General features: G+C 38.5%; 1 protein-coding gene across 1 annotated transcript in view; it reads right to left on the minus strand.

Moving 5' to 3' along the window:
- ME1 (malic enzyme 1) overlaps positions 1 to 24,059 on the minus strand; it is a 204,840-nt gene that overhangs the window by 30,262 nt on the left and 150,519 nt on the right. The window contains exons 7-8 of the mRNA XM_018052931.1: positions 11,156 to 11,265; positions 1,123 to 1,220 (exon numbers count right to left, since the gene is read on the minus strand). Coding sequence (XP_017908420.1) covers positions 1,123 to 1,220; positions 11,156 to 11,265 — 208 coding nt within the window. The remainder of the gene's footprint in view (positions 1 to 1,122; positions 1,221 to 11,155; positions 11,266 to 24,059) is intronic.

The following is a 24,059-nucleotide window of genomic DNA, read 5'->3' on the forward strand; positions in this document are numbered from 1 at the left end:
GCAATAAAACAGAACACAAGATGTGTGTTCTCAAGCATTTATTTACTCTCTTAATGTGGACAAAGAAAGTACTGTGAGACTTCTTATAAGATTAAAGGAATCAACTCCTTTTGGTATATGATAAATTTGGTGAGGATCTGTAAAATTTCCAAAACCTTTTCAGGGACAAAGAAGGGCCAGTTTTGGATCATCCAACCATGAATACCTACCTCTTTCCTGCTGAGTATCAAGAACTAGCCTATGGCATTCAACAAAAACCCTTCGGAAATTTAAAGAAGTTTACTAAAATTAAGTACAGCATGTAACAATTCACGAAAATTAAAAAAAAAAAACAACCTCAAACCTTAATGAGCTGTAATTTAACCTTGGCTTTCATTTTGATGTGAAAAAATAAATTTGAGATTTACACTCTGAATACGTTCACGTTTATAACTTGGCATGCAAATTTTAGCTTCACATATTTTGCTTTAAGAACAAGTAAAATCAAACCCAACATAGTATACATAGTTTCTACCAATGGAATATATTTATTCATAGTCATATTAAATTATAAAATCTAAGGCTTTTTAAATGGATACAGCATTATTTTGTATTGCTGCCATCTCCTTCCAACAATTTAAAATGTTTTAGTTCTTTCACATGTGAATTGTTATACTGCATGATGAATCTCTGATTGAAAATATTTCTTCTAAAAAATCCTGTATATAGTTATATATGTGCATACTGAATTGTGAGTCAAATTAGGAAAATTTTGGTATGTGACACTGGAGGATACTAAAAGCTAGCACTGGCTGTAATAGCTTAAAGGTTTCTACACATAATTAATCATACACTGGAAACACTTTTTGTTCATGCATGGCACCTTAAATATGCCTAACAAAACCCCATGGAAACATCTGACAATTTTACAAACTGATAGCTGCAAAAAATACCTCTATGCCTCTAAAGTCTCCTGTGAAAAATTAATAAGCCTCAAAACTTAAAGAATCTTTCAATAAACCCTGTAATTTCAATAAACTAAAAATTTCATGAACTACTTCAGACTTTTAAATTCATGAGTTACTAGAATGAATGCTATATTCACTAGTTTAGGAGAACATAAGCACTCCATAAGGCAGGTACCTCTCCAGCTCCTTGGAATAGAAATGTTTGATCAGACAGCTTGTTCTTGGTTATTCGAAGGGCTGCAAGGATGCCGGCAACTGCAACAGATGCTGTTCCTGCAACAAGTAAGAGACAGCCTGAGTGATCCTCACATGGGCACTGCAGTGCCCTGAATCCCAAGCCTCAAATCGATATTCACTTCTTGAAATCATCACACAACAGGTTAATTGACTCAGAAAGGGAAACTGCAGTTGTCTGAACCCATGCTTGCATCTGATGTGAAATCCTCAAGCTACTGACATCAGTCTTTTAAGACAGAAACTTACTACAGTTGAAAACTTTCCAAAAAAGGTTCTATGACTGAATTTGGTGATGTGATCACTAAGAACCTGGGGTCTGAAACGCTGGAGAGGATGTTGAAAAAAGGGAAGCCCCCCTACACTGTTGGTAGGAAAGTTAAGTTGGCATTGCCACTGTAGAAAACAGAAAACTAAAAACAGAATTACCATATGATCCAGCGAGCCCACTCCTGGGCATATATCCAGACAAAACTATAATTCAAAAAGGTACATGCACCTCTATGCTTCTAGCATCACTACTGACAACAGCCAAAACATGGAAGCAACCTAAATGTTCATCAACAAATGAATGGATACAGAAGATACGCTGTGTGTGTGTGTGCACACGTGCACACACATGCGCACCCGTGCATGTATAACAGAATGCTACTCGGACACTAAAAAGAACAAGACAACGCCATCTGCAGCAACATGGATGTGACCAGAGATCATCATACTAAGTGAAGTAAGTCAGAAAGAGAAAGACAAACACCACATGGCATCTCTCACATGCGGAATCTAAAACATGACTCAAATGAACCTATCAATGAAACAGCAACGGACGCACAGACACAGAGAGCAGCCTGGTGGCTGCCAAAGGGCAAACAGTCAGGGGAGGGGTGGAGCGGGAGGTTAGGGTTAGCAGATGCCATCTTTCTATACAGAAGGGGAAAACAAGGTCCCACTGCAGAGCACAGAGAACTAAATTCAGTATCCTATGATAAGCTATAATGGAAAAGAACACTTAAAAAGAGAATATGTATACATCAATATACATAGAACTGAATCACCTTGCTGTACAGCAGCAGGTAACACAATACTGTGAATCAACTATACTTCAACTTAAAAATAAATACATTAATTAATTAAAAAGAGCATGGGGTTTGGATTCTCCGGTAGATTTCCAGCTCAACCTGTTTACTAGGTGGATGAATTTAGAAAAATCACTGTGTCCATTAGTTTCCTTAGCTATAAAATCATTCAATGTATGAGATAAAAAGAACTAGATGCCATTAGAAAATTTGTATGTTTTGATTTTCAACTGGAAAAACTAACACTTAGTAGCAATGAAAATCTGAGGTCAGCGCAGTCTTTGATCAGCCTCCTATTTATGATAAATCATTGGTGAATCTCAAAGATACTAGACAAAATTAACACAAAGTTTATTTAGGATAAAAACTGACCTTTCCTCATCATGCCTCATGGTAGTAGAAACTTCACCAGCTCTAATTTTATTACTTTGCCATTTAAACTTTCACAGATCACAGAGTGTTTCTTTTGCTTTGAACGTAATTACGTGGCGCAGTTTCTTTATGGTTCACATCTGAAATAAAACTGCAGTTTCCTGCAGTACTTCCCAGCTGTGTCTACAATTTTCTCCTCTAAAGTAACACCCTACCTATGATTCCTAGATCACTCAGAAGGGTAGTGAAGCCCAGTGAAACTTTAAACTCCCTCACTGGGTTAAAAACACCAACAACGAGGATCAGATTGGAGTAGGTTTGATGAATGACACAATGAGGCAGTGTCATGCATGCCAGCTCCCAAAGAGGCACTCAGCATTTCACCATCAGTAGATGCACTCTTTTCAATCTTTTGGTTGTTTCTTTCCTACAGAATTTGGTAGTTACAAATAAGATCACTATAAGTGATAATTACTGAAGACCTGTGTGTCTTTTGCATGTTTTTTATTTAGGAACACAAAAATTAAAGGCTAGCAATTCTGTGCTACCATGCAACAAATTATGAATTGTGAAAGTCACACATTACATAAAAGCCACTCTTCAATATATTATTTAGAAAGAAAGCCTGAGTAAAAGGAATACTGATCTATGTGGGACAGACACCACGGCAGGATTAAGAATGATCTTTGTCTCACACATCAAGGCAGATTTGGGGCTTCCCTGGTGGGCCAGTGGCCCCAGCGGTCAGGGCTCTGTGCTTCCACTGCAGGGGTGCGCGTCCTATCCCTGATGGGCAACTAGGATCCCGGATGCCACGTGGCACAAATTGTCTTTTTATTTTATAAAAGATTCACTAGAGCTGTTAAACAGGTGAAAAGAGAATTTTAACGAAAGAGGTGTAACTCTCCAGTCACTAGATGAATACTTACTCACAAACAGCATTTCATGCTGTCTCTACATTGGCCAGAAGTTTGAATTTGAGGGATTCTAAGCTCCCTTCCATCTCTGATTATAAAACTTAAGGGGGGTTCTACAAATTCTGCCACCACCACAAGTGTCAACCAACTGAACACTCAAAAGTTGATGTAACATCAGCAATCAATGTATTTGTATTCTTGCTTTGATTTTTTAAATAGAACTGGGCATTTGAGGATAGATAGAATAAAATATTCCAAAAGATACTAGCTAGAATGTGTGACTTATTTTTATATGGTCATGCTACATCATTCTGTAGTAAAGATCAAAGTGTTTTAAGCTCAACTACATTACCCCAAATAAGGCAAAATAAGTCTCTATCTGTACTGGATATCAGAGCCTTATATTTACAAGTATATCTATAATATTTCCTGAGGACATAATGAAACATCTAAGCTTCTCTTTACAAAATTAACAAAACTAGAAAGATATTTTTAGTACTACCAAAAGATGAACTTGAACATGATTCTTATACATAACCTGGTCCTATCTCCTAGTGCTATTTTGACTTAAACTTCATTGCAATCAAGGGAGTAAATGTGGTAAGCTGTTATTACATAAAAATGTGAGTCTCCACAATAAATTGTTCAAAATAATTTTTGCTTTGAGCTTGAAAAATAAACTTTTAGTAAATCAGACAGGTTAAAGTTTATCTTTTGTACTATCGCTTTTAAAGAGTACGTAATATTAACATTGTTAGCAAGATACTAAAGACAGTCAACCTTAAAAGTATAAAAACTTCTATTCATATTGGTATTCAACTTTAACGTGAAAAGAAGTCACCAGTTATGCTGTCCTTCTGCTGTGGTTATTAAACATCAGTCTTACCTTTTATGAAAAGAAGAATTACTTCTATTCATGCAATTTGTTTGTTAATTTGATTAGAATCACTATATAAAACTAGTAGAGAAGACTTTGTTGTTGTTTTCATTTAGTCGCTAAGTTATAGCTGACTCTTCTTGTGACCGCATAGACTGTAGCCTGCCAGGTTCCTCTGTCCATAGGATTTCCCAGGCAAGGTTACTGGAGTGGGTTGCCACTTCCTTCTCCAGGGGGTCTTCCCAACCCAGGGATCAAACCTACGTCTCCTGCGTTGGCAAGTGGATTCTTTACCATTGAGCCACCAGGGAAGTCCAGAGAAGGATTAGGTGTAATCAAATCATTATAATGCTCATATGCTTTACTAAATACATAGATCAGGTGAAGTATGAGAACTACAAGGTGGAGGAGGAACAGTAAATTACTCTAAGCAGGGATGTTTAGTGGGCTTCCCTGGCTCAGGCGTAAAGCATCTGCCTGCAATGCTGGAGACCTAGGTTCGATCTCTGGCTGGGAAAGAGCCCCTGGAGAAGGAAATGACAACCCACTCCAGTACTCTTGCCTGGGAAATCCCATGGACAGAGGATCCTGGTAGGCTACAGCCCATGGGGTCGCAGAGAGTCGGATACGACTTTACAGGCAGGGACATCAGGTTTAGTGCACCTACCGCCTGAGCACAGAAGCGAAGGATGAATGAGAGAGGTACAGGACCCTGGGCAGGAGGATATGCTATGCAGGAAAGCAAGTGCAGAGACAGGGAGGCAGGGCTAGTAGCACAAAATCAGGGGCTGAACACATACTTTAACTTCCCTTCCCATCAACAAGCTCTACGAAAATAACAGAAAGAACAAAGACAGTTTCAGCAGCCAGAAGCCCAAAGGGCAGATGGTAACTGAATTAGTAGAGAAAGGTGAATTCTTGGCCAGTCATGAGGGCTGCTAAGAAGCAGACGGACACAGCAAAACTCTCAAAAGGCCTGGGTGTAGGAGGCACCAAGTACTTCCGGAAGTGGGGAGAAAAAGAAAGACTACACACAGGAAGCTGCCCCCAAATTTGTTAAGAAGTAGCTTGAACCCAGATCTATTTTCCTCTCCTAATGGCTCCCCCAACATACTGGAAGTTTAGAAAGCAACTAGAAGTTTAATCTCTAGAGTGCCCAGACTGTAAGAAATCAGTCATTACTGCAAGCTACCAGGGAAAAGAGCACAGGGGCACCATATGGAAAAGAAGATTCAATGGATGTTTCCTCTTCTCCTACTTAAAGAATACTGGCAGAAAGTTGATACTGGCACAGATAACAAATAATATTGGGTTACCAAAACCAAATATCTTACAGAAAAATCCAAGCGAACTTTTTGGCTAACCTTAATAATAAATAAGTCACCTATAATCCCATTGTCTAGGTATGATAACTTTCAACATTCTGATGTACAGTCTCACAAATTTTTTCTATATCTGATATATGGAAATTCAAGGAAATTTTAATTTATAAAAAATATTTTGTGCCATGCTTATTATTTTAATATACTTTTTATCACAAAATATTTTGTATCTTACATCCATAATATATTTTAAAATATTCTTTTGCATAGTTAAAATATTGCATAGTATGAACGTATGACGATTACTTAACCAAATCTATATTTTTTGATATTTAAAAGGTTTATGATTTTCACCACAAATACAACCGTGCAACAAATATCTTTACCTGAATAGACATTTTTCCAAAGCAGACATACAAATGGCCAATAGGTACATGAAATAAGTGTTCAACATCACTAACCATCAGGGAAATGCCAGTCAAAACCAAAATAAGCTATCACATCATACCTGATTGAACGGCTGTTATCAAATAGACAAGGGACCTGCCTGTAGTTTGCTACAGCATGTGTTTCCCAAATTGCAATTCCTCTTCTATTCCTGAATAAACTTAATTTCCAGTATTTAAAAAAAGAAAAAAAAAATAACAAGTGTTGGCAGGGATGTGGGGAAAAGAGAATGCTGGTGTACTGTTGATGGGAATGAAAACTGTTGCAGTCCATTATGGAAAACAGTATGGAGGTTCCTCAAAAAATTAAGACTAGAACTATTACCATATGACCCAGTAATTCCACTCCTGGGCATTTAGCTACAGGAAATGAAATCACCTTCTTGAAAAAATATATGCCCTCCTATGTTTGTGCTAAGCCACTTCAGTCGTGTCTGACTCTTTGTGACGCTATGGACTGTAGCCTACCAGGCTCCTCTGTCCATGGGATGCTCCGGGCAAAAAATACTGGAGTGGGTTGCCATGCCCTCCTCCAGGGGATCTTCCCAACCCAGGGACTGAGCCCAGGTCTCTTATGTTTCCTGCATTGGTAGGCGAGTTCTTTACCCCTAGTGCCACCTGGGTGGCTCATCTATGTTCATGACAGCATTATTTACAATTGCCAAAACATGGAAACAACCCAAGTGTCCACTGACAAATGAACTGATAAAGAAAATTTGAAGTAGATACATATATGAATATGTATGTGAATACATATATGAATATTATTGAACCACTAAAAAGAAGAAAGAAACTCTTTTCATTTGCGTCAATAAGGATGGACCTTGAGGGCATTATACTAAATGAAATAAGTCAAACAGAGAAAGACTAACACTGTATGATCTCATTTACGTGTGGAATCTAAAACAAAAACCAAACTCACAGATATGAGAAGAGATTGGTGGGGGTTGTGCAAAAAAGTGTGACGGAAGTCAAAAAGGCACAAACTTCCAGTTATAAGACAAATAAGTTCTGGGGATGTAACACCTCATAATGACCAAGTTAATAACATTCTACTGTACATCGAAAGTTGGCACAAGAGCAGATCTTAAAAGTCCTGATCACAATAAAGAAAGACTTTGTAACTATATGTGATAGATGTTAACTTATTGCAGTAATCATTTACCAATAAATACACATGTCACACCATTATGTTGTTTATCTAAAACTAATACAATGTTATATGTCAACCATATCTCAATTTTTAAAATAAACAAATATAGAAACTAAAAATCTTTGTACATTTGTTTCATACACCTTCATTTACTGAGGATAAATTTCTAAAAATAGAAATCCTGGATCAAAGATCTGCCTATGACTAAGGTTTTTGACACATATCGACTCCTCAAGAGTTGCACCAATTTATATTCTCACCATCGATGTACAAGAGTGTTCATTTTTTAAAGCATCATTAACAGTTGGGATTACAAGAAAAATCTTTGCCACTATGACAGAGAAAATGAGTATCTCATTTGCCGTCTAATATGCTTTTTAAAACCTAGTGTGGTTAAACATTAAAACATGTTTTCAGGCCAGTGGTACTCCTTCTTTGCAGAATGTTCTACCATATCTATCTTTGATCTTTACACTGTATTTGGTACAAGATTACCTTATTTTAAAAAAAATCCTAACTACTTTATCCTAACTAGTTTATCACCAGTCATCACTAGTAATCAAACTAGTTTATCATCGCAAAAATTTCTACGCAAAATATTTAGAAATGTCAAGTCAGAACACTGCCATTCCAGAGAGGGTATTATGGGAAGAAAATAAAAATCTCTTTTTTGTAGATGATTTTAAATGACCAGAGGATGAAACTTCATTCTTTTGATCTGAACTTGCTGAAATCTGATGGTTTCCAGATTATATTATTAAATATCCATTCCTTAATAGATTTAATTTGCACATTTTTTTCTAGTTGGTGATAATTTACAACTAGAATGCATGAAGGTCTAAATAACAGTGGAACCAAAATCTTTATCATTTAACATTAGCTTAGATCATTAATATACTAGAATTTAAGTATTTTTAAAATATCAAATACTTTTCATAAAAAGCTAATACATTTCAATAACACATCTGTTAAGAAAAAAGTCCCCCCAAGGGTACAGTTAAAAGCATTTATTTACATGGCAAGGCTGTAATAGTTACATAACTATTTGCATTGGCACTAGAATGCAATTTCTACGCCCACAGTGAGGAAAGTATTACATTTGTGGGCAAAATGGTAAAAACATGAGGTTAAAAAGGTAAAATAGAAACATACGGGGAAGATGCGTCACTAAGGACACTATTTCGGTATGAAGAAGAAAGCACACAATGGTTTGGTCGTGGCTAGTCAGAACCTCAATAACTTGCCAAAAGTCTTCTCTAGTCAGAGATTAGCCCCATTTTCTCAAACCTAACTTTCTGTTGGCTAAGGCCGCAGGACACGAAAACACCTATACAGAGAGAATGCAGACTATGTGTGTGCAGATTATATTTGAAGACTGATTAGCTGGGGTGAAAAACTAGTCATTTAACGCCTCCGCAGGGGCGACCTGCTGCGGGGAATATTCTGCAGTGAATTCTCAAGGCAACTCCACATGTAGCGCTCTTGGCCTTGGCTCGGCATCTGTCTCTTATTTCCTGTGCTCCTGACTTTAACTCTGAGGCAGCCCAAGGCTTGACTCCCAAATTCTTGACGACAGTTGACAGAAATGCTGAACCTAATTCTTAATTGCTCATTTTGTTTGATGACTTGGATTTCACGTTCTTTTCCTTAACCCGAACTCTGATACCTATTAATTCTGCAAAATGATTCAAATTATGCAATCCTGGTTTTTAACTTCTACACAGACATTTCTGTGAGACCCCAAAATCAAAAGATAGAGAATATTAAAGAAAGGACAGGATAGGTTTGTTTAACAGTTTAACTGGTGACTACTTTAGAGGCAACAATGAAACGAACAGGTAAGTGACTTAGAGACACTGGTTCACAAAGCCTTTGTCTATAGCATCAAAGGCATTCTATCACTATACACTGCATTTTCAAATTAGAGCTGTAGCACATTAGAATTAGACTGCCATCATTTCCTCTCTGAAATCCTCCACACATTCACTTCTCATAAATAAAACACTCAAAAAATGAATACAAAAAGAAGAAAACTGAAATAACATAAGCATCTGTCACAATAATGACGATAAATTATGTAATCGGCATCACGAAGGATGTTAGGCAAAGAGAAATTAGACCAATTACATTAGTGTGGTTCAAAATGTAAAGAGACATTATATTTACATAGCTATGTTATACTAAAGAACTTAAAGTGTAGCAAATTTTAAAAATTGTATTTATACAGTATATTTCAGTTGATAGAGTATTTTCACAAATAACTGTTTTGTCCACAATAAAAACTCTATGAGAGAAATATTATCCTCCTTTTACATTTAAACTTTTCTTGGATCCCATCATTTTCAATGACATTCATCTTTGGCTGTCTCCCTCCCATCGTAAGTTGTATCTCGGTTCTTACCATCACTCAGAACTAATTCTTCTTGGAAGACCTACATTAGAATAACTCATTCAACAAGGTCTGTAACCTTCTACCTTTTCAGTTCTTTATTCAATTATCCCCATTATACCTAGTCTTTAACTTTATTAAAGATAGGGAATCTAGACCCTTGTATCTACCCACCCTTGTATCTTCACTTCCTTCACTACCCAACTTAATGCTAAAATCAGGAGGATGAGTGATAGGCTATATATTTGGCAGAGAGAGGTGAAGGAGAGAGAGACATCAGGAATTCATGGAGACAGAGAACACACAGAGAAGGTCAATTTTGGTGTGGAAATAAGAGTTTGATGGTGGGAGGCTGAGTATGAGATAACTTTGAGTTATCCCTAGAGGAAGTTTAAAATACCCAATGGGTATATGGACCTAGAATTCAAAGAAGTCTGGGCTAGAGATATAAATCTGCTAATGAAATGGGTGACCCTGGAGTATAAACCCAACATATAACACAGAACAAAGAGAAAAGGGCCTGGCACTGAATGCTGAAGTGTTCTGTCATTTAATAGCTAGTCAGTAAAGGATGCAACTGGGCGGGGGGAGGCAAAAATTCAAAAAGGTAGGAAGAAAGTCAGCCGGAGTCTGCGACATGGAAGTTTACAGAAGAGAATATTTCAAGGAAGAGAGTGGGGTCCACAATGTTAAAAGCTGCTGAGAATCCAAGTAAGGTCAACAGGGAAAAATGTTCATTGTGATTAGTGCAACGGAAGTCTATGTGTGACCTTTTCAGTTGTCAGAACTCATCGGGTCTTTCTCCTTCGACTCTGCCTGTGCTTTTATTCTACCTGCCCTTCACGAAACAGGAAGAGTAAGGTTCTCACTGGGAGGTTTTGGATTTGGGGAAGCCGTCTGGGGGAGGTGGAGCTAGAGAAGGGAGCAAAACAAAGCTTTAGAGGAAAATAAAACAACTCAGACAAAAGCAGGTATCAGCCAAGTATCTACAATCAATCAAAGACAAACAGCAAAATCTGGCACACACTGTATACAAAGGCAGCTTCTTTTGTGGCGACGCTTAGAAACCACGGCTGATCGAGATGAAGGCTGAAGAGCGAAGCGTACACGCTCTTCATTCTACACAAGGAATAATATACTTTCATGCATTTCATTCTTTGTTCAGCCATAAGCACTGGGGATTTTATCAGATTCTAGGGCACTCTTTCTCCAGCTCATGCACAATACAGTACATTCTAAAGTCAGAGAAATTTTTTCAAATATGTAGAATTCAATGAGAAACGATGTGTGAAATCATCAATAAAAATTTCTGGCATTGCATAGGCATCTAGTGCACATTTTTTATTGAATTTGAATCCTTAGAAAATTATGAACTAATATCAAGGCACATTGTTTTTGATCCATATGCAGTGAAAATCTGATTACCTTGGATATCATCATTGAATGTGCAATACTGGTTTTGATACTTTCTCAGGAGCCGAAATGCATTTATATTGGCAAAATCTTCAAACTGAATAAGGCAGTTCATGCCATACCTGTGGGACAAAACATTCACATTAGAAAAAGTTAATGAAATAACATTTAAAAATAAACCTTTGAAACTAGCCTATCAGTTCAGTTCAGCTCGCCAGCCTATAGAAAAGGCAAAACATTATTTTCTTTTAAAGGTCCCATCCTGCTACTTAGTAAAAATGTGAAATACAGTGTAAGTTCAGTAAATATTTACTACATGCTTACTACAGAAAAAGCATTTCACTGACACTGTGACAAGCTACAAAGATGACAAAAATATGGTAGTTGCAGTTAAGAAATTTAAAAGTTAGCAGAAACTAAGATATTCTGAAATACATGGAAGTACATGAAAAGTAACATAAAAGTGGTATAACAGATGCTGAGAAGACAGGCAACATTCTTTATTGGGCTTACAAACCAGGTAACAAATTGAGTTTTAATCACCTCATTATTTCAAAAGAGATGTAGGGTTCCACAAGCCGAGTCAATAGCAGAAGGAAAGTAACTGGGGTGAAATTTAGGAAACAAAAAAATCTTTAAAGAAATAGCAAGAAGCCTTATTTAGTTGCAATGTCATATTTGGTACATGCAACGGTATAGTGAAAGACACAGTTAGAATTTTATGTTGGAAACCATAAAAATTCTAGCCTAGGATTCTGGTGTTTGTTTTATAGTTACAGTTAAAAACCTTTGAGTTTTGAAGTATAGAGGTTTTTATTTCTGAAATTAACCTGTTGGAACCTTTATTTTTATGACCATCCATAACCTAGCCATCCAAGGCAAGAGAAATTAACACCATTGATACTGCATGTATCTGAGAAAAGCCAGGGAAAGCCTTATAGGCAGGACCCTCCTTGCTAGGTGATTTAGAGACACTTGGTCTCCAGCCTCGGCTAGACTCTCACTGCCATTCCATTTGTGTGAGTCCCTTTATTTGTCCTTGGTCAGCTTCCACTTCCACTGTACCCAAAGACTATTCCTAATCTTCGCCAGTCCTTTAAGATCTTGACCTCTTTACTTTCTCCTACTTCCTGGAATAATGAGGGCATCATACATTATCTCCATCGACTACTCTCCCGCCACTGTACCCCACATCTCTCTTTAGCACTACCCTTCAGGCATCAGTCGACAAGGTGTACCTCTTCCGCTCAAGGTAACTCACCACCAGTGCCCACATTTTCATCCCTTCTTTCTTAATTAGTCCCCTTTCTCCTATCTATTACAATGCATCCTTCTGGACCTCCGATAGGCAGGTGATACCAGTGTGATGGCAAAAACTGAAGAGAAACCAAAGAACCTCTTGATGAAGGTGAAGGAAAAGAGTCAAAAAGCTGGCCTAAAACTCAATATTGAAAAAACTAGGATCATGGCATCCAGTCCCATTATTTCATGACAAATAGAAGGGGAAAGGTGGCAGCAGTGTCAGACTTCCTCCTCTTGGGTTCTAATATCACTACGGATGGTGACTGCAGCCACGGAATTAGAAGATGATTGCTTCTTGGCAGGAAAGCTGTGACAAACCTAGCCAGTGTGTTAAAAAGCAAAGACATCGCTATGCCACCAAAGTCCATATAGCCAAGGCTTTGGTTTTTCCAATAGTCATGTACAGTTGTGAGAGCTGAACCATAAAGAAGGCAGAGTGTTGCAGAAATGAGGCTTTCGAACTGTGGTGCTGGAGAAGGCTCTTGAGAGTCCCTTGGACTGTAAGGAGATCAAATCAGTCAACCCTAAAGGAATATTCATTGGAGGGACTGATGCTGAAGCTCCAATACTTTGGCCACCTGATAGAATAGCTGACTTCCTGGAAAAGATCCTGATGCTGGGAAAGACTGACGGCAAAAGGAGAAGGGGGCGACAGAGGATGAGATGGTTGGATGGCATCACCAGTTCAATGGACATGAGCTTGTGCAAACTTCAGGAGATAGTAAGGGTCAGGGAAGCCTGGCATGTTGCAGTCCATGGGGTCACAAACAGTCGGACACAACTTGGCAACTGAACAACAACAACAACAACAACAACAACAACATTCTTCTGGACAAGTTCCTTCCTCTTTATCGACAGCTGATTTTGACCTTCTCATTAGAGGCAGAAATGAGAAGTCTTGACCCCAAGTTTTTCCTATCCTTTCCTTTTAATGTACATGAAATAATAGTTCATAGTTTTACACTGTTCTGGAGAACATCCTCTGTCATCTACCTTCTGCCCTCACAACTCCACTAAAATTGTGTGCTCTAAAATTAGAGTCCTTCTGAAACAAAAATCCAAGGACCACTGTTTTCAAACCTTAATTGACTAGAGCTCTTTGCTGCACTTCCACTAATTCTGTTTCTTTTTTCTTGAAACTCTGTTCCCTGGGCTTCTGTGATACCATGCCTTTCTCTCCCCCAAACCACTGATCATTTCTTCTTTCTCCCTTAGGGAATTCTTAGCGTGCAAACACTGCTGTTTCCCATGACTCTGTCCTTGGTCTACAGCATGGTGTGCGGGTGTGTGTGTGTGTGTCCTGACAGATACGATCCTACTTGTAGTTTTAATCACTACATACAGTGACTCCCAAATGCATGTTTCTAGTCTAATCCTGTGAACTTGAAACTTATAAATCTCATGATCAGCTTGATAATTTCACTTGAAGAAACCTCAACTTGAAAAATTCAAAATTAAGGTCATTATATTCCCAAAGAATCTATTAAGTACTCAGCAAATATTTGTTGGATGAATGTAACTTACAAATACCTTTTCATTTAAGCTCAAGGTACAGTCTTATAGGTAAGGAAAGCCTTGATTCCTGGTAAGCTGAGGAGGGGAGATTTGCATTCAGCTCTGCCTGACAATATGGAAGAGTCTGATGTTTAAAGTAAGCTTTAAGCTTATGACTGATTCTCTTCTGTTACACTGTAGGTCATTACATATACCTTTAAGTATGTATCTTTGAATAATGCCAAGTTCTAAAACTAAGGAGACATACAACAGAAAAGTTTTATAAAATTTAATCAGAAAAATAAACTAGTGCAAAAGACTGAATAGTGGCTATGTTTCATCGCAGTTCAGTTCAGTTCAGTTCAGTCGCTCAGTCGTGTCTGACTCTTTGCGACCCCAAGAATCACAGCACGCCAGGCCTCCCTGTCCATCACCAACTCCCAGAGTTCACTCAGACTCACGTCCATTGAGTCAGTGATGCCATCCAGCCTTCTCATCCTCTGTTGTCCCCTTCTCCTCCTGCCCCCAATCCCTCCCAGCATCAGAGTCTTTTGCAATGAGTCAACTCTTCTCATGAGGTGGCCAAAGTATTGGAGCTTCAGTTTTAGCATCATTCCTTCCAAAGAAATCCCAGGGTTGATCTCCTTCAGAATGGACTGGTTGGATCTCCTTGCAGTCCAAGGGACTCTCAAGAGTCTTCTCCAACACCACAGTTCAAAGCACCAATTCTTTGGCGCTCAGCCTTCTTCACAGTCCAACTCTCACATCCATACATGACCACTGGCAAAACCATAGCCTTGACTAGACGGACCTTAGTCGGCAAAGTAATGTCTCTGCTTTTGAATATACTATCTAGGTTGGTGATAACTTTCCTTCCAAGGAGTAAGCGTCTTTTAATTTCATGGCTACTATCACCATCTGCAGTGATTTTAGAGCCCCCAAAAATAAAGTCTGACACTGTTTCCACTGTTTCCCCATCTATTTCCCATGAAGTTATGGGACTAGATGCCATGATCTTCGTTTTCTGAATGTTGCACTTTAAGCCAACTTTTTCATTCTCCTCTTTCCCTTTCATCAAGAGGCTTTTGAGTTCCTCTTCACTTTCTGCAATAAGGGTGGTGTCATCTGCATATCTGAGGTTATTGATATTTCTCCTGGCAATCTTGATTCCAGCTTGTGTTTCTTCTAGTCCAGTGTTTCTCATGATGTAACCTGCATATAAGTTAAATAAGCAGGGTGACAATATACAGCCTTGACGCACTCCTTTTCCTATTTGGAACCAGTCTGTTGTTCCATGTCCAGTTCTAACTGCTGCTTCCTGACCTGCATACAGATTTCTCAAGAGGCAGGTCAGGTGGTCTGGTATTCCCATCTCTTTCAGATCGTGATCCACACAGCCAAAGGCTTTTGGCATAGTCAATAAAGCAGAAACAGATGTTTTTCTGGAACTCTCTTGCTCTTTCCATGATCCAGCAGATGTTGGCAATTTGATCTCTGGTTCCTCTGCCTTTTCTAAAACCAGCTTGAACATCTGGAAGTTCACGGTTCACATATTGCTGAAGCCTGGCTTGGAGAATTTTGAGCATTACTTTACTAGCATGTGAGATGAGTTCATTTGTGCGGTACTTTGAGCATTCTTTGGCATTGCCTTTCTTTGGGATTGGAATGAAAACTAACCTTTTCCAGTCCTGTGGCCACTGCTGAGTTTTCCAAATTTGCTGGCATATTGAGTGCAGCACTTTCACAGCATCATCTTTAGGTCTGGTTTTTCAGTGTTTGTTATGGTCCTACCTCTTCATGGTGAAGTCTGTCTCCTCAAGACTTAAACAAACACCTTCTTATAAATCATCTATTCTGTATTTCTAACCCAGATCACTTACTGAAACTCAATCATCTTCATGGAACATTGTCAAAGCCAAGTAGTCTCCTGACTCCCAACCGCAACAATTTTTTTTTTATGAAAAGATGTATTTCCCTGTCTTAGAGACCCAAAGATTAAAGCTACTGTCTTACTATCTTTTTATTTTTAACACACTGTATTCATTTAATTACTATTTCCTATCATTTCTGGGGCTTCCCAGGTGGCGCTAGTGGTAAAGAACCCACCTGCCAATGCAGGAGACATGAGAGATGCTGGTTCTATCCCCTGGAGGGAGGGCATGGCAATCCACTCCAGTATTCTTGCCTGAAGAATCCCAGGGCAGAGGAGACTGGTGGGCTATAGTCCATAGAGTTGTACAGAGTCAGACACGACTGAAGCAACTTAGCACACATCATTTTTACTATTTAAATGTTACTGTAGCCAAAGAAATTAGTCTTGCTCCTGCTAGGGCTGCAAAGTCTACTGGTCTCTCTGCTTCTCTCAAGCATGTGATACAGAGCTGCCAAATTTTTATAAATAGCAACTTCCTCCAGCTACTTCTGTGCTCAAAATTCAGAGCGCACTTTGATGATGACACCCAAATTCCTTAAACTCAAGGGCCTATCATCAAATGTTATCTTTTAAATTGCTTCATCTCTCCCTGTATTCCAGGGTAAGTCCTGTCCCCACCACACCACTTTCCTCCACTCTCAAACATGCCATGTCCTCCTTCCCACATCTTTACTTTTTTCCTTTAAGTTTTATTGGAGCAGGGTTGCTTCACAACGTTGTCTTAGTTTCTGTTGTGTAGCAAAGTGAATCAGCTGTATGTATATATATTAACACATGCCCTCTTTTTTGGATTTCCTTCCCATTTACGTCACCACAGAGCACTGAATTCCCCCTGTGCCTTTATTAAGGCACTGCTATTGCAAATCACCATTACTCTCGAATTGGCAAATATTTTCTATATCAATTACATTGGGTCTAAAACTGCTAGTGTGTAGACGTCTCATTAACTAGATTAAAAGTTCTTAAGAGAGTTAAAACTCTATCCAATAGTACTACTTCAGTAGAGAAAAGATCAAGTGAATATGAAATGTAAGCAAAAATTTACTTCATACAATAGGAATAACTGATTGCTCAATAATCTGCACTGCTGAATACTAGGAATAGCAGTTGTTCTGAATGTTGCATCAGAGTAGTGCTCAGCCATGCGATTGTGCTTAGTCGAGTCTGACTCCTTGTGGCCTCAAGGACTGTAGCCCACCAGACTCCTCTGGACATGGACTTTTCCAGGCAAGGATACTGCATCAGAGTAGGTTTTCCCTCTATTTGCCCAAATTCCAGAAGTTTTAGAGTTTAGCATTTTTCATACTAGTTCAAAAAAAGCATAATCTTTCTATTATTTAAACAGACATGACTCATTTTAGAATTGCTCTACTATTTAACAAGAAACTAAATCAAATTCATGTTACTTTTTTTTAAAAGAATTGGCACTTAAGTAGGCTATAGAAGTTTTCAGTATCAATAGTTTCTGTTAAAAGAAGTAAAAAGGTTAGTCTAGTCAATCCAAGATTTTTCAAAGAACTCACTTAGTCTTATAAGATGTAAACACATTTTTTTCTTTTGGATAAATTCCCAAATACAAACAGGAATTTAAATCACATTAAATTATGTAAGTCACAATTACTCTTATAATTTTTCTTCATATTTATTTGCCCCTCTTTTGAAACTACTTATTTTCTACAGTTACCTAGGAAAATAAATTCCTACAAAACTATTTTTTCCATCAGCATTTTAAAATTCTGTTCCTTATTCTTTTGTCTTTCTATCAAAGTCATTTTTGAAATATTAGTTATTTGATCAGAAGACTTTCTACAGTAGTCCTTTAGGTCATTAAAAGAAGTAATATTTCAGCCCAACTAAGCAGTATTAGAAAATTCCCATATGAGCAAAAAAGACTAATAGGATATGAATTAACAAGAAGTTAATGGTCTAAAAGTTCTACAGCCAGACTCTTATTAATAAAATTTCCAACACTCTCCACTCTGCCCCTAGTCCTGTCTTCCCAGCGTTCCCCCAGCTCCTTCTCCAGTACAAATCTGTTCCCCATTTGGTCCTTTCTTTCCTTCAAGTTCATCCTTCCTACTTTGACCTCTGTCTGCTGAACAAAGTGACTTCAGCTTTGCACTGACTGCCCCCCTAGTGAAACCAAGGAGCATCCCATGGGATTCCCAGAACAGAAGTCTTCCTGTCTCCTGTTTCTCGATTGTGAAGAATAGCCTTCAACCTCCATGAACGTCCCTGAGTTCCTAAGGGCACATAAGAAACAGCTGCTAATCAGGGAAGGGAGGGGATGCAGAGACACGAGAGGAAAAGCCAATAAACAGTGATGCAGCCTTGAGGCAGGGTCCCTCATTTTTCACTTCTTGTTAGTGTGAGGCCTGTGACTCCGAGACAGTCTCAGGGCTTCCCTGGTGGCTTACTCGTAAAGGACCCACCTGCCAGTGCGGGAGACACAGGCTCGATCTCTGATCTGGGAGGATCCCACGTGCCACGGAGCAGCCAAACCCATGCACCACGATGATTGAGCATGTCATCTAGATCCCGGGAGCTGCAGCTACTGAAGGCCACGTGCGCTGGAGCCTGTGCCCCACCGCAACGAGAGAAGCCGCCACAACCAGAAGCCTGTGCACTGCAAGCAGAGAGTCGCCCCCACTTGCCACAGCTGGAGAAAAGCCGCGAAGCAAAGGAGACCCAGCACAATCAAAAACAAATAAAATTATATAAAAAAAGAAGTCTCAAAGTACCAAATTCTGATACCATAATGCTATATAATGCCATTCTAGGAAACTGTTTAGCTATCCTGATTAAAAATTACTAAAATGTTAAGAATGGGTAAAAGCATCTCCATGGTTACAAATCATTACCCTTTTATTTAAAAAAAAAAAAAAAAACAAACAAAACCTTAGCAGAGAAGCAAACTTTGTGGCAGCAACTGATCACCCCAAACATAAATATCAGTCAAGCATCGTCCGGTGCTCGTCATAGCTCCTTCCCATGGTTCCTTTTCTGGTTCCTACGCAGCCCTTCTTCACAAAGTCAAGGCCGCATGTTTTCAGACAGTGTGCTCCTATGCTTCGCTCCTGCTGTGTCATGTACTGTGGTCCAGCAGCATCAGATGCTCTATTATTATGTTCCAAAGCCCCAGAGCCTTGTGGTTACAGGATGTGAGGAGGAATCAGAGCCTTCTCAGTTCTATTCCCGGACCTACTACTTACTTGGGCCCATGGTTTGGGGCTGTTTCCAACTTCTCTGTGGTTAAAATGAAATCCCCACAATATGATTTGCCTTCAGTGTTTAGGACACAATGTGGTCAGGCTATAAATTTATAATGTTTTCTAAGTGAAATTTGGGAATAGGCATAGGTAGTAAAGGAGTACACAAGAGACCTTATCATTTACAAAAGGGTATTTTAGAATCGTTCCTTGGAGAATACCGCCTATCAGTTTTCATTTCATGAATTTTCTCTACCTGGTAGTTAACTCTGATTTGAGCCTAAAGATTTAGAGAGAGGCATCCTGAATTCATTTTGTAATACAAGTGTCTTGCATCATATAATGAAAGAAAGCCATGGAAGGGATATTTTGTTCCAGATTGAACCAGCCTTTTCTCTAGGAAATTATAAGCAGTGGAACACAAGGGTGTTAGCCAACTGGATTTTACATGACTATGAAAAGAACCTACTATTTCATGATCAAAATATCACATAAAACAGTGGGTATATAGTTTTAGAAGTTAACAGAAATACCACCCATAAAATTAATATGTAAAAACTGGAGAGCACTTTCTCTTGTGGCATTGTTAAATTAGACAAAACCCTTCTTACAGTTGACAGTACTTACTAAGTGCCAGACATAGTTCTCCAAACTTCATGGGAATTATCTCATTTAACTCTCTCGGCAACTCAATGGGGAAGGCAGTTATTATCCATTTTACATATGAAGAAACTGAGCTCAGAGGGATTTAGGGCCATGGTTGAGTTCATGCTGCTAATAACCAGTAGAGTAGGGGCTGAACCACAGGGCCAATGGTTTTAACTACTTTATATACCGGCTTCTACAGAGCACCAGTGTCAACATCAAGGAAGTGCTTTCTTTAGAAAGAAAGGGACTGTACTGAAAAAATAAGGGAGTTACAATTTTATCATAAAATTTTAACGTAATGCATTTGTATGCATTCAGTATACTAGGTTATTTTTGTATTAAAAAGTGTATGGGCAGATGTTGGTGAAAACATTAGTCTTTCTCTGATTACAAACTATCAAGAAGTCACTGTTTAACTAGGTTGACCAAGCATATTTTGACTTAATAAACTTTTTCAGGATTTATTATTGGATACAAAGACCTGGCTCATTCAAAAAGACCTTGATACTGGGAAAGATTGCGAGCAGGTGGAGAAGCGGGCCACAGAGGATAAGATGGTTGGATGGCATCACCAACTCAAAGGACATGAGTTTGAGGAGATAGGGAAGGACCGGGGAGCCTGGCGTGCTGAAGTTCATAGGGAAGCAAAGAGTCAGACACAACTTGGCGACTGAACAACAATGAACAATTATGTATGTCGAATTATGCAGCATTTAATTAAGACCCAGAGCATTTTAGCTCTGATGGGTACCTTAAAGACAAATGACTCTTTTTCAATAATGGAACTGAGCAACTGGAGCAGCAAACAGGATACATGGATCTTGTCCTTAAAATGCTTACAGTTTCATTGGGAAGACAAAAGATACAAGCGATTTAAAGAGGGCTCAAATTAAAAGCAACATCAGTGGTACACAAAGAGATCACTACGGTATTTAGGGAAGACAACATGAATTAAGTTGAGGTTTAAACTAAGCCCTTAGGTAGGATTCCAATGAGAAAGACTGAGGTGGGAAATAAAACCACAGCGGTCTCAGAGTTTGTGCTTAAGGACAATAGTTTGAGGAACTTAAGATCAATAATGGCCACTGAATTTCAGATTATCTATAGTCTTTAAATCTTCAATTATATATATTTGAAGTTGACTGAAATTCTCTTTGCTAAGAATCATTCAAGTTTAGTTTTTCCTTGTCAGTAAGAATTCAGAAAATGTGTTTACTCCTTTGTTAACCTACTGTAATATGGCTCCAGTTCCTACTTTGTTTCCATATTATTTCCTAACATTTAGATAATATCTTTCATTTTTCTTATTATTCCTTCTGTTATATTTCCTGACACTTAATTATTCTTTTTGACACTGTAAATTGTAAACATTTCTTTCCTCCTATAATCATTTCCTTAAGTTCACCCATGCATGGGGATTCAGTAATCATCTTCAGACGAATAACTTCTAAATTGATAATTCCTGTCACTAATCCTTTAAAGAAACTCCATGTTGCCAAAATGATAGTAATAAAGGCATGGAAAAATGTTATATTGTGAACCTTTTCATAATGAGGAATAAATGCATATATGATAATATTTTAATATATTGTCAACAATTCTTACTGTTATTTATAGTACCAGAAGTATATATAGCATCAAAAAATTAACAACTTTATAACATTAAGGACAAACAATGTATCATCAACAAAATAGAATTATTTTCTTTGGTTGTCATCTACTTCTCAGAAAAACCACAGGATTTGTTAAAATTTAAGTTCCTTAAATATCAACAAATTCTGAAACTGCACTTACAACTAAAATTTATATTTATTATATTTTATTCAAAAAAATTTCAGAATTACATCTTGCCTCCAAAATCAATGAAATCTTTTCTCTAACAATTCTAATATAAAAATATGAAGCTTCGAGAAACTCTAAACTTTTTTCCTTATAAAATGGATCCAAATTTTCCCTTATTTCCACCAATATTAAAATATTATAATCAGCTTCTGTTTTGCCTTCTACCTTACAGTGGTCAAGCTCTGTTATACCTTCTTCTGATACACTTTCGTAGTAATTGTTATGCTTTCTAGTCTAAGTGCCTCCATTCGAGCCCAGGTTCTTTGGACCACACCACTACCATAGTACTGCAATCTACTGGTCAGTCTCCCTGCTTTTGTATACTGCCCGACTGAAACCAGTTTACACAGTAAGAAAATTAAAAAATATGTTTATCCTATTTTAAAGCAGGGCCTCTGTAATGTGATCTCATTTAAGCTTATATCCTCTTATTCTCAAAAAGAAACCCTATCCTTCCTTTCTTCCTTTGTTCATTCATTTACCAAATAATACACTGAGCACCTACTAATGCTTGTGCTTAGTCATGTCCAACTCTTCATGACCCCATGGACTGTAGCCCTCCAGGCTCCTCTGTCCATGGGATTCTCCAGCAGGAATACTGGAGTGGGCTGTCATGCCCTCCCTCAGGGGAGCACCTACTAGGGATGAGGATTTGTTTCAGGTGCGGTTGACACATTTCTGATCTCACAGAGTTTGTAGTCTTATGGTAGATACAGTAAGAAGGAAAATATAATGCATCTGGTAAGCACTGTAACAGAGGAGATTCAGGATTCCAAAACAGAGTAGGGTCACCTACCAAGAATTAAGAGGATTAGCAAAGGCTTTTTGGGCTTCCCTAGTGGCTCAGAGGGTAAAGCGTCTGTCTGCAATGCAGGACACCTGGGTTTGATCCCAAGGTTGGGAAGATCCCCCGGAGAAGGAAATGGCAGCCCACTCCAGTATTCTTGCCTGGAAAATCCCATGGACCACAGAGCCTGGTAGGTTACCATCCATGGGGTCGCAAAGAGTTGGACACGACTGAGCGACTTCTCTTCACTTTAAAGGCTTTCTAGAAGAAGCTAAAGTCTGAAGGATGAGTAGCAGTTTATCAAGTTAAGAGGAAGAAGAATTTATGAGGAACAGGGAACATGCTCAAAGGCCCAGGGTAAAATAAATAAGTGGCATATTTCAAGAACTGAAATAAATTATGATTAAATCACAAGGCTTGATGGAAAAAAGATAAGAATTAAGGCTATAGAGGTAAGTAGAGCAAGATTATGCAGGTCGTCTAACCGGTATTAAGGGGTTCGCACAGCTGATCCTATAAATAGCACATTAAACAGGAGTGTGACATGATCAATTTGCATTTTAGACTACCTAGACTAGATCATACAGACATCCTGTACGATCAGGACGAAGAACGGCATAGAGAGAAGCAGGACCAGATGTAGGAAGCTTTCTTAAGAGGCTGCCACTAAATACCAAGCCTGCATCTGGAATGAGAGTGGGGATGGGGAAAAGCAGGTGGATTTGAGAAACATTCAGGAGACAGAAGGGACTATGTTAAGTGAAGAGGAGTAGATGATGAGTAGTAGATGAGCTTTCTTTTTTCTTTAAAAAAGAAATCAAGGATGAATTCCAAGTTTCTAATTTGGGCCACATGGCAGAGGATGGAGTATATTAAAAAAAAAAAAAAAACCAAAACAAGAAATCTCAGGAGAAGCAGCAGGGTTAGTAGGGAAGATAATGAGTTCTGCTTTGGACACACTGCTTTAGAGCAACCTCAGAGATATGCAAGCAGAGGAAGCTGTGAAAAATTAAGGTGTGTGACTTCCGTATGCCAGAGTTTGAGCAGATGCCCGTGAAGATAAGGCCCGTGATGCAGCGAGTGGCAGTCTAAAGCAGTGTGGGATAAAGGCCATCAGAAATGAGATCCTAAGGACAAGAAAGCCTCCCAAACACACTATCCAGGTGGAATGAAAGGCAGTGGAAAGAAAGGCTTTGAAAATGATTAAGAATTAGAGGTTAGTTAAGAAATTGGGAGAAGATAGAGAGAAGATAAACCTAATGACAGAAACAGCCCTCGGGGGAGGGCTTACATAAGGATGAAGGAAGGATAGTCTAAAAGGCACAGACGGGAGAAGGTGCTGATCTCACCTCCCAACCCTGAAACACTGTGCGGACCAACAAGCATGACTATTTGAAAGCACTGCAGGGATTTCCCTGACGGTTGACTGGCTAAGACTCCACATTCCCAACATAGGGGGCCTGAGTTTGATCCACCTTCAGAGAACTAGATCCCACATGCCACAACTAAGAGCTGGCACAGATAAATTAAATATATATAAATATATATGTAATATATTTATATGTTAGAGGAATTTATTTTATATATATATTTCAAAGAAAGAAAGCAGTTCAAGAAAAGTGGAGGTCTTAAATAAAAGTCATAATTCAGGAAAGCAGGAAGGCAAAAGAACCATCCAGTGAGTAAGTCAGGGAGCCTTAT

This window comes from Capra hircus, chromosome 9 (genome assembly GCF_001704415.2).
Source record: "Capra hircus breed San Clemente chromosome 9, ASM170441v1, whole genome shotgun sequence".
In the NCBI taxonomy this organism is placed as follows: Eukaryota; Metazoa; Chordata; class Mammalia; order Artiodactyla; family Bovidae; genus Capra; species Capra hircus.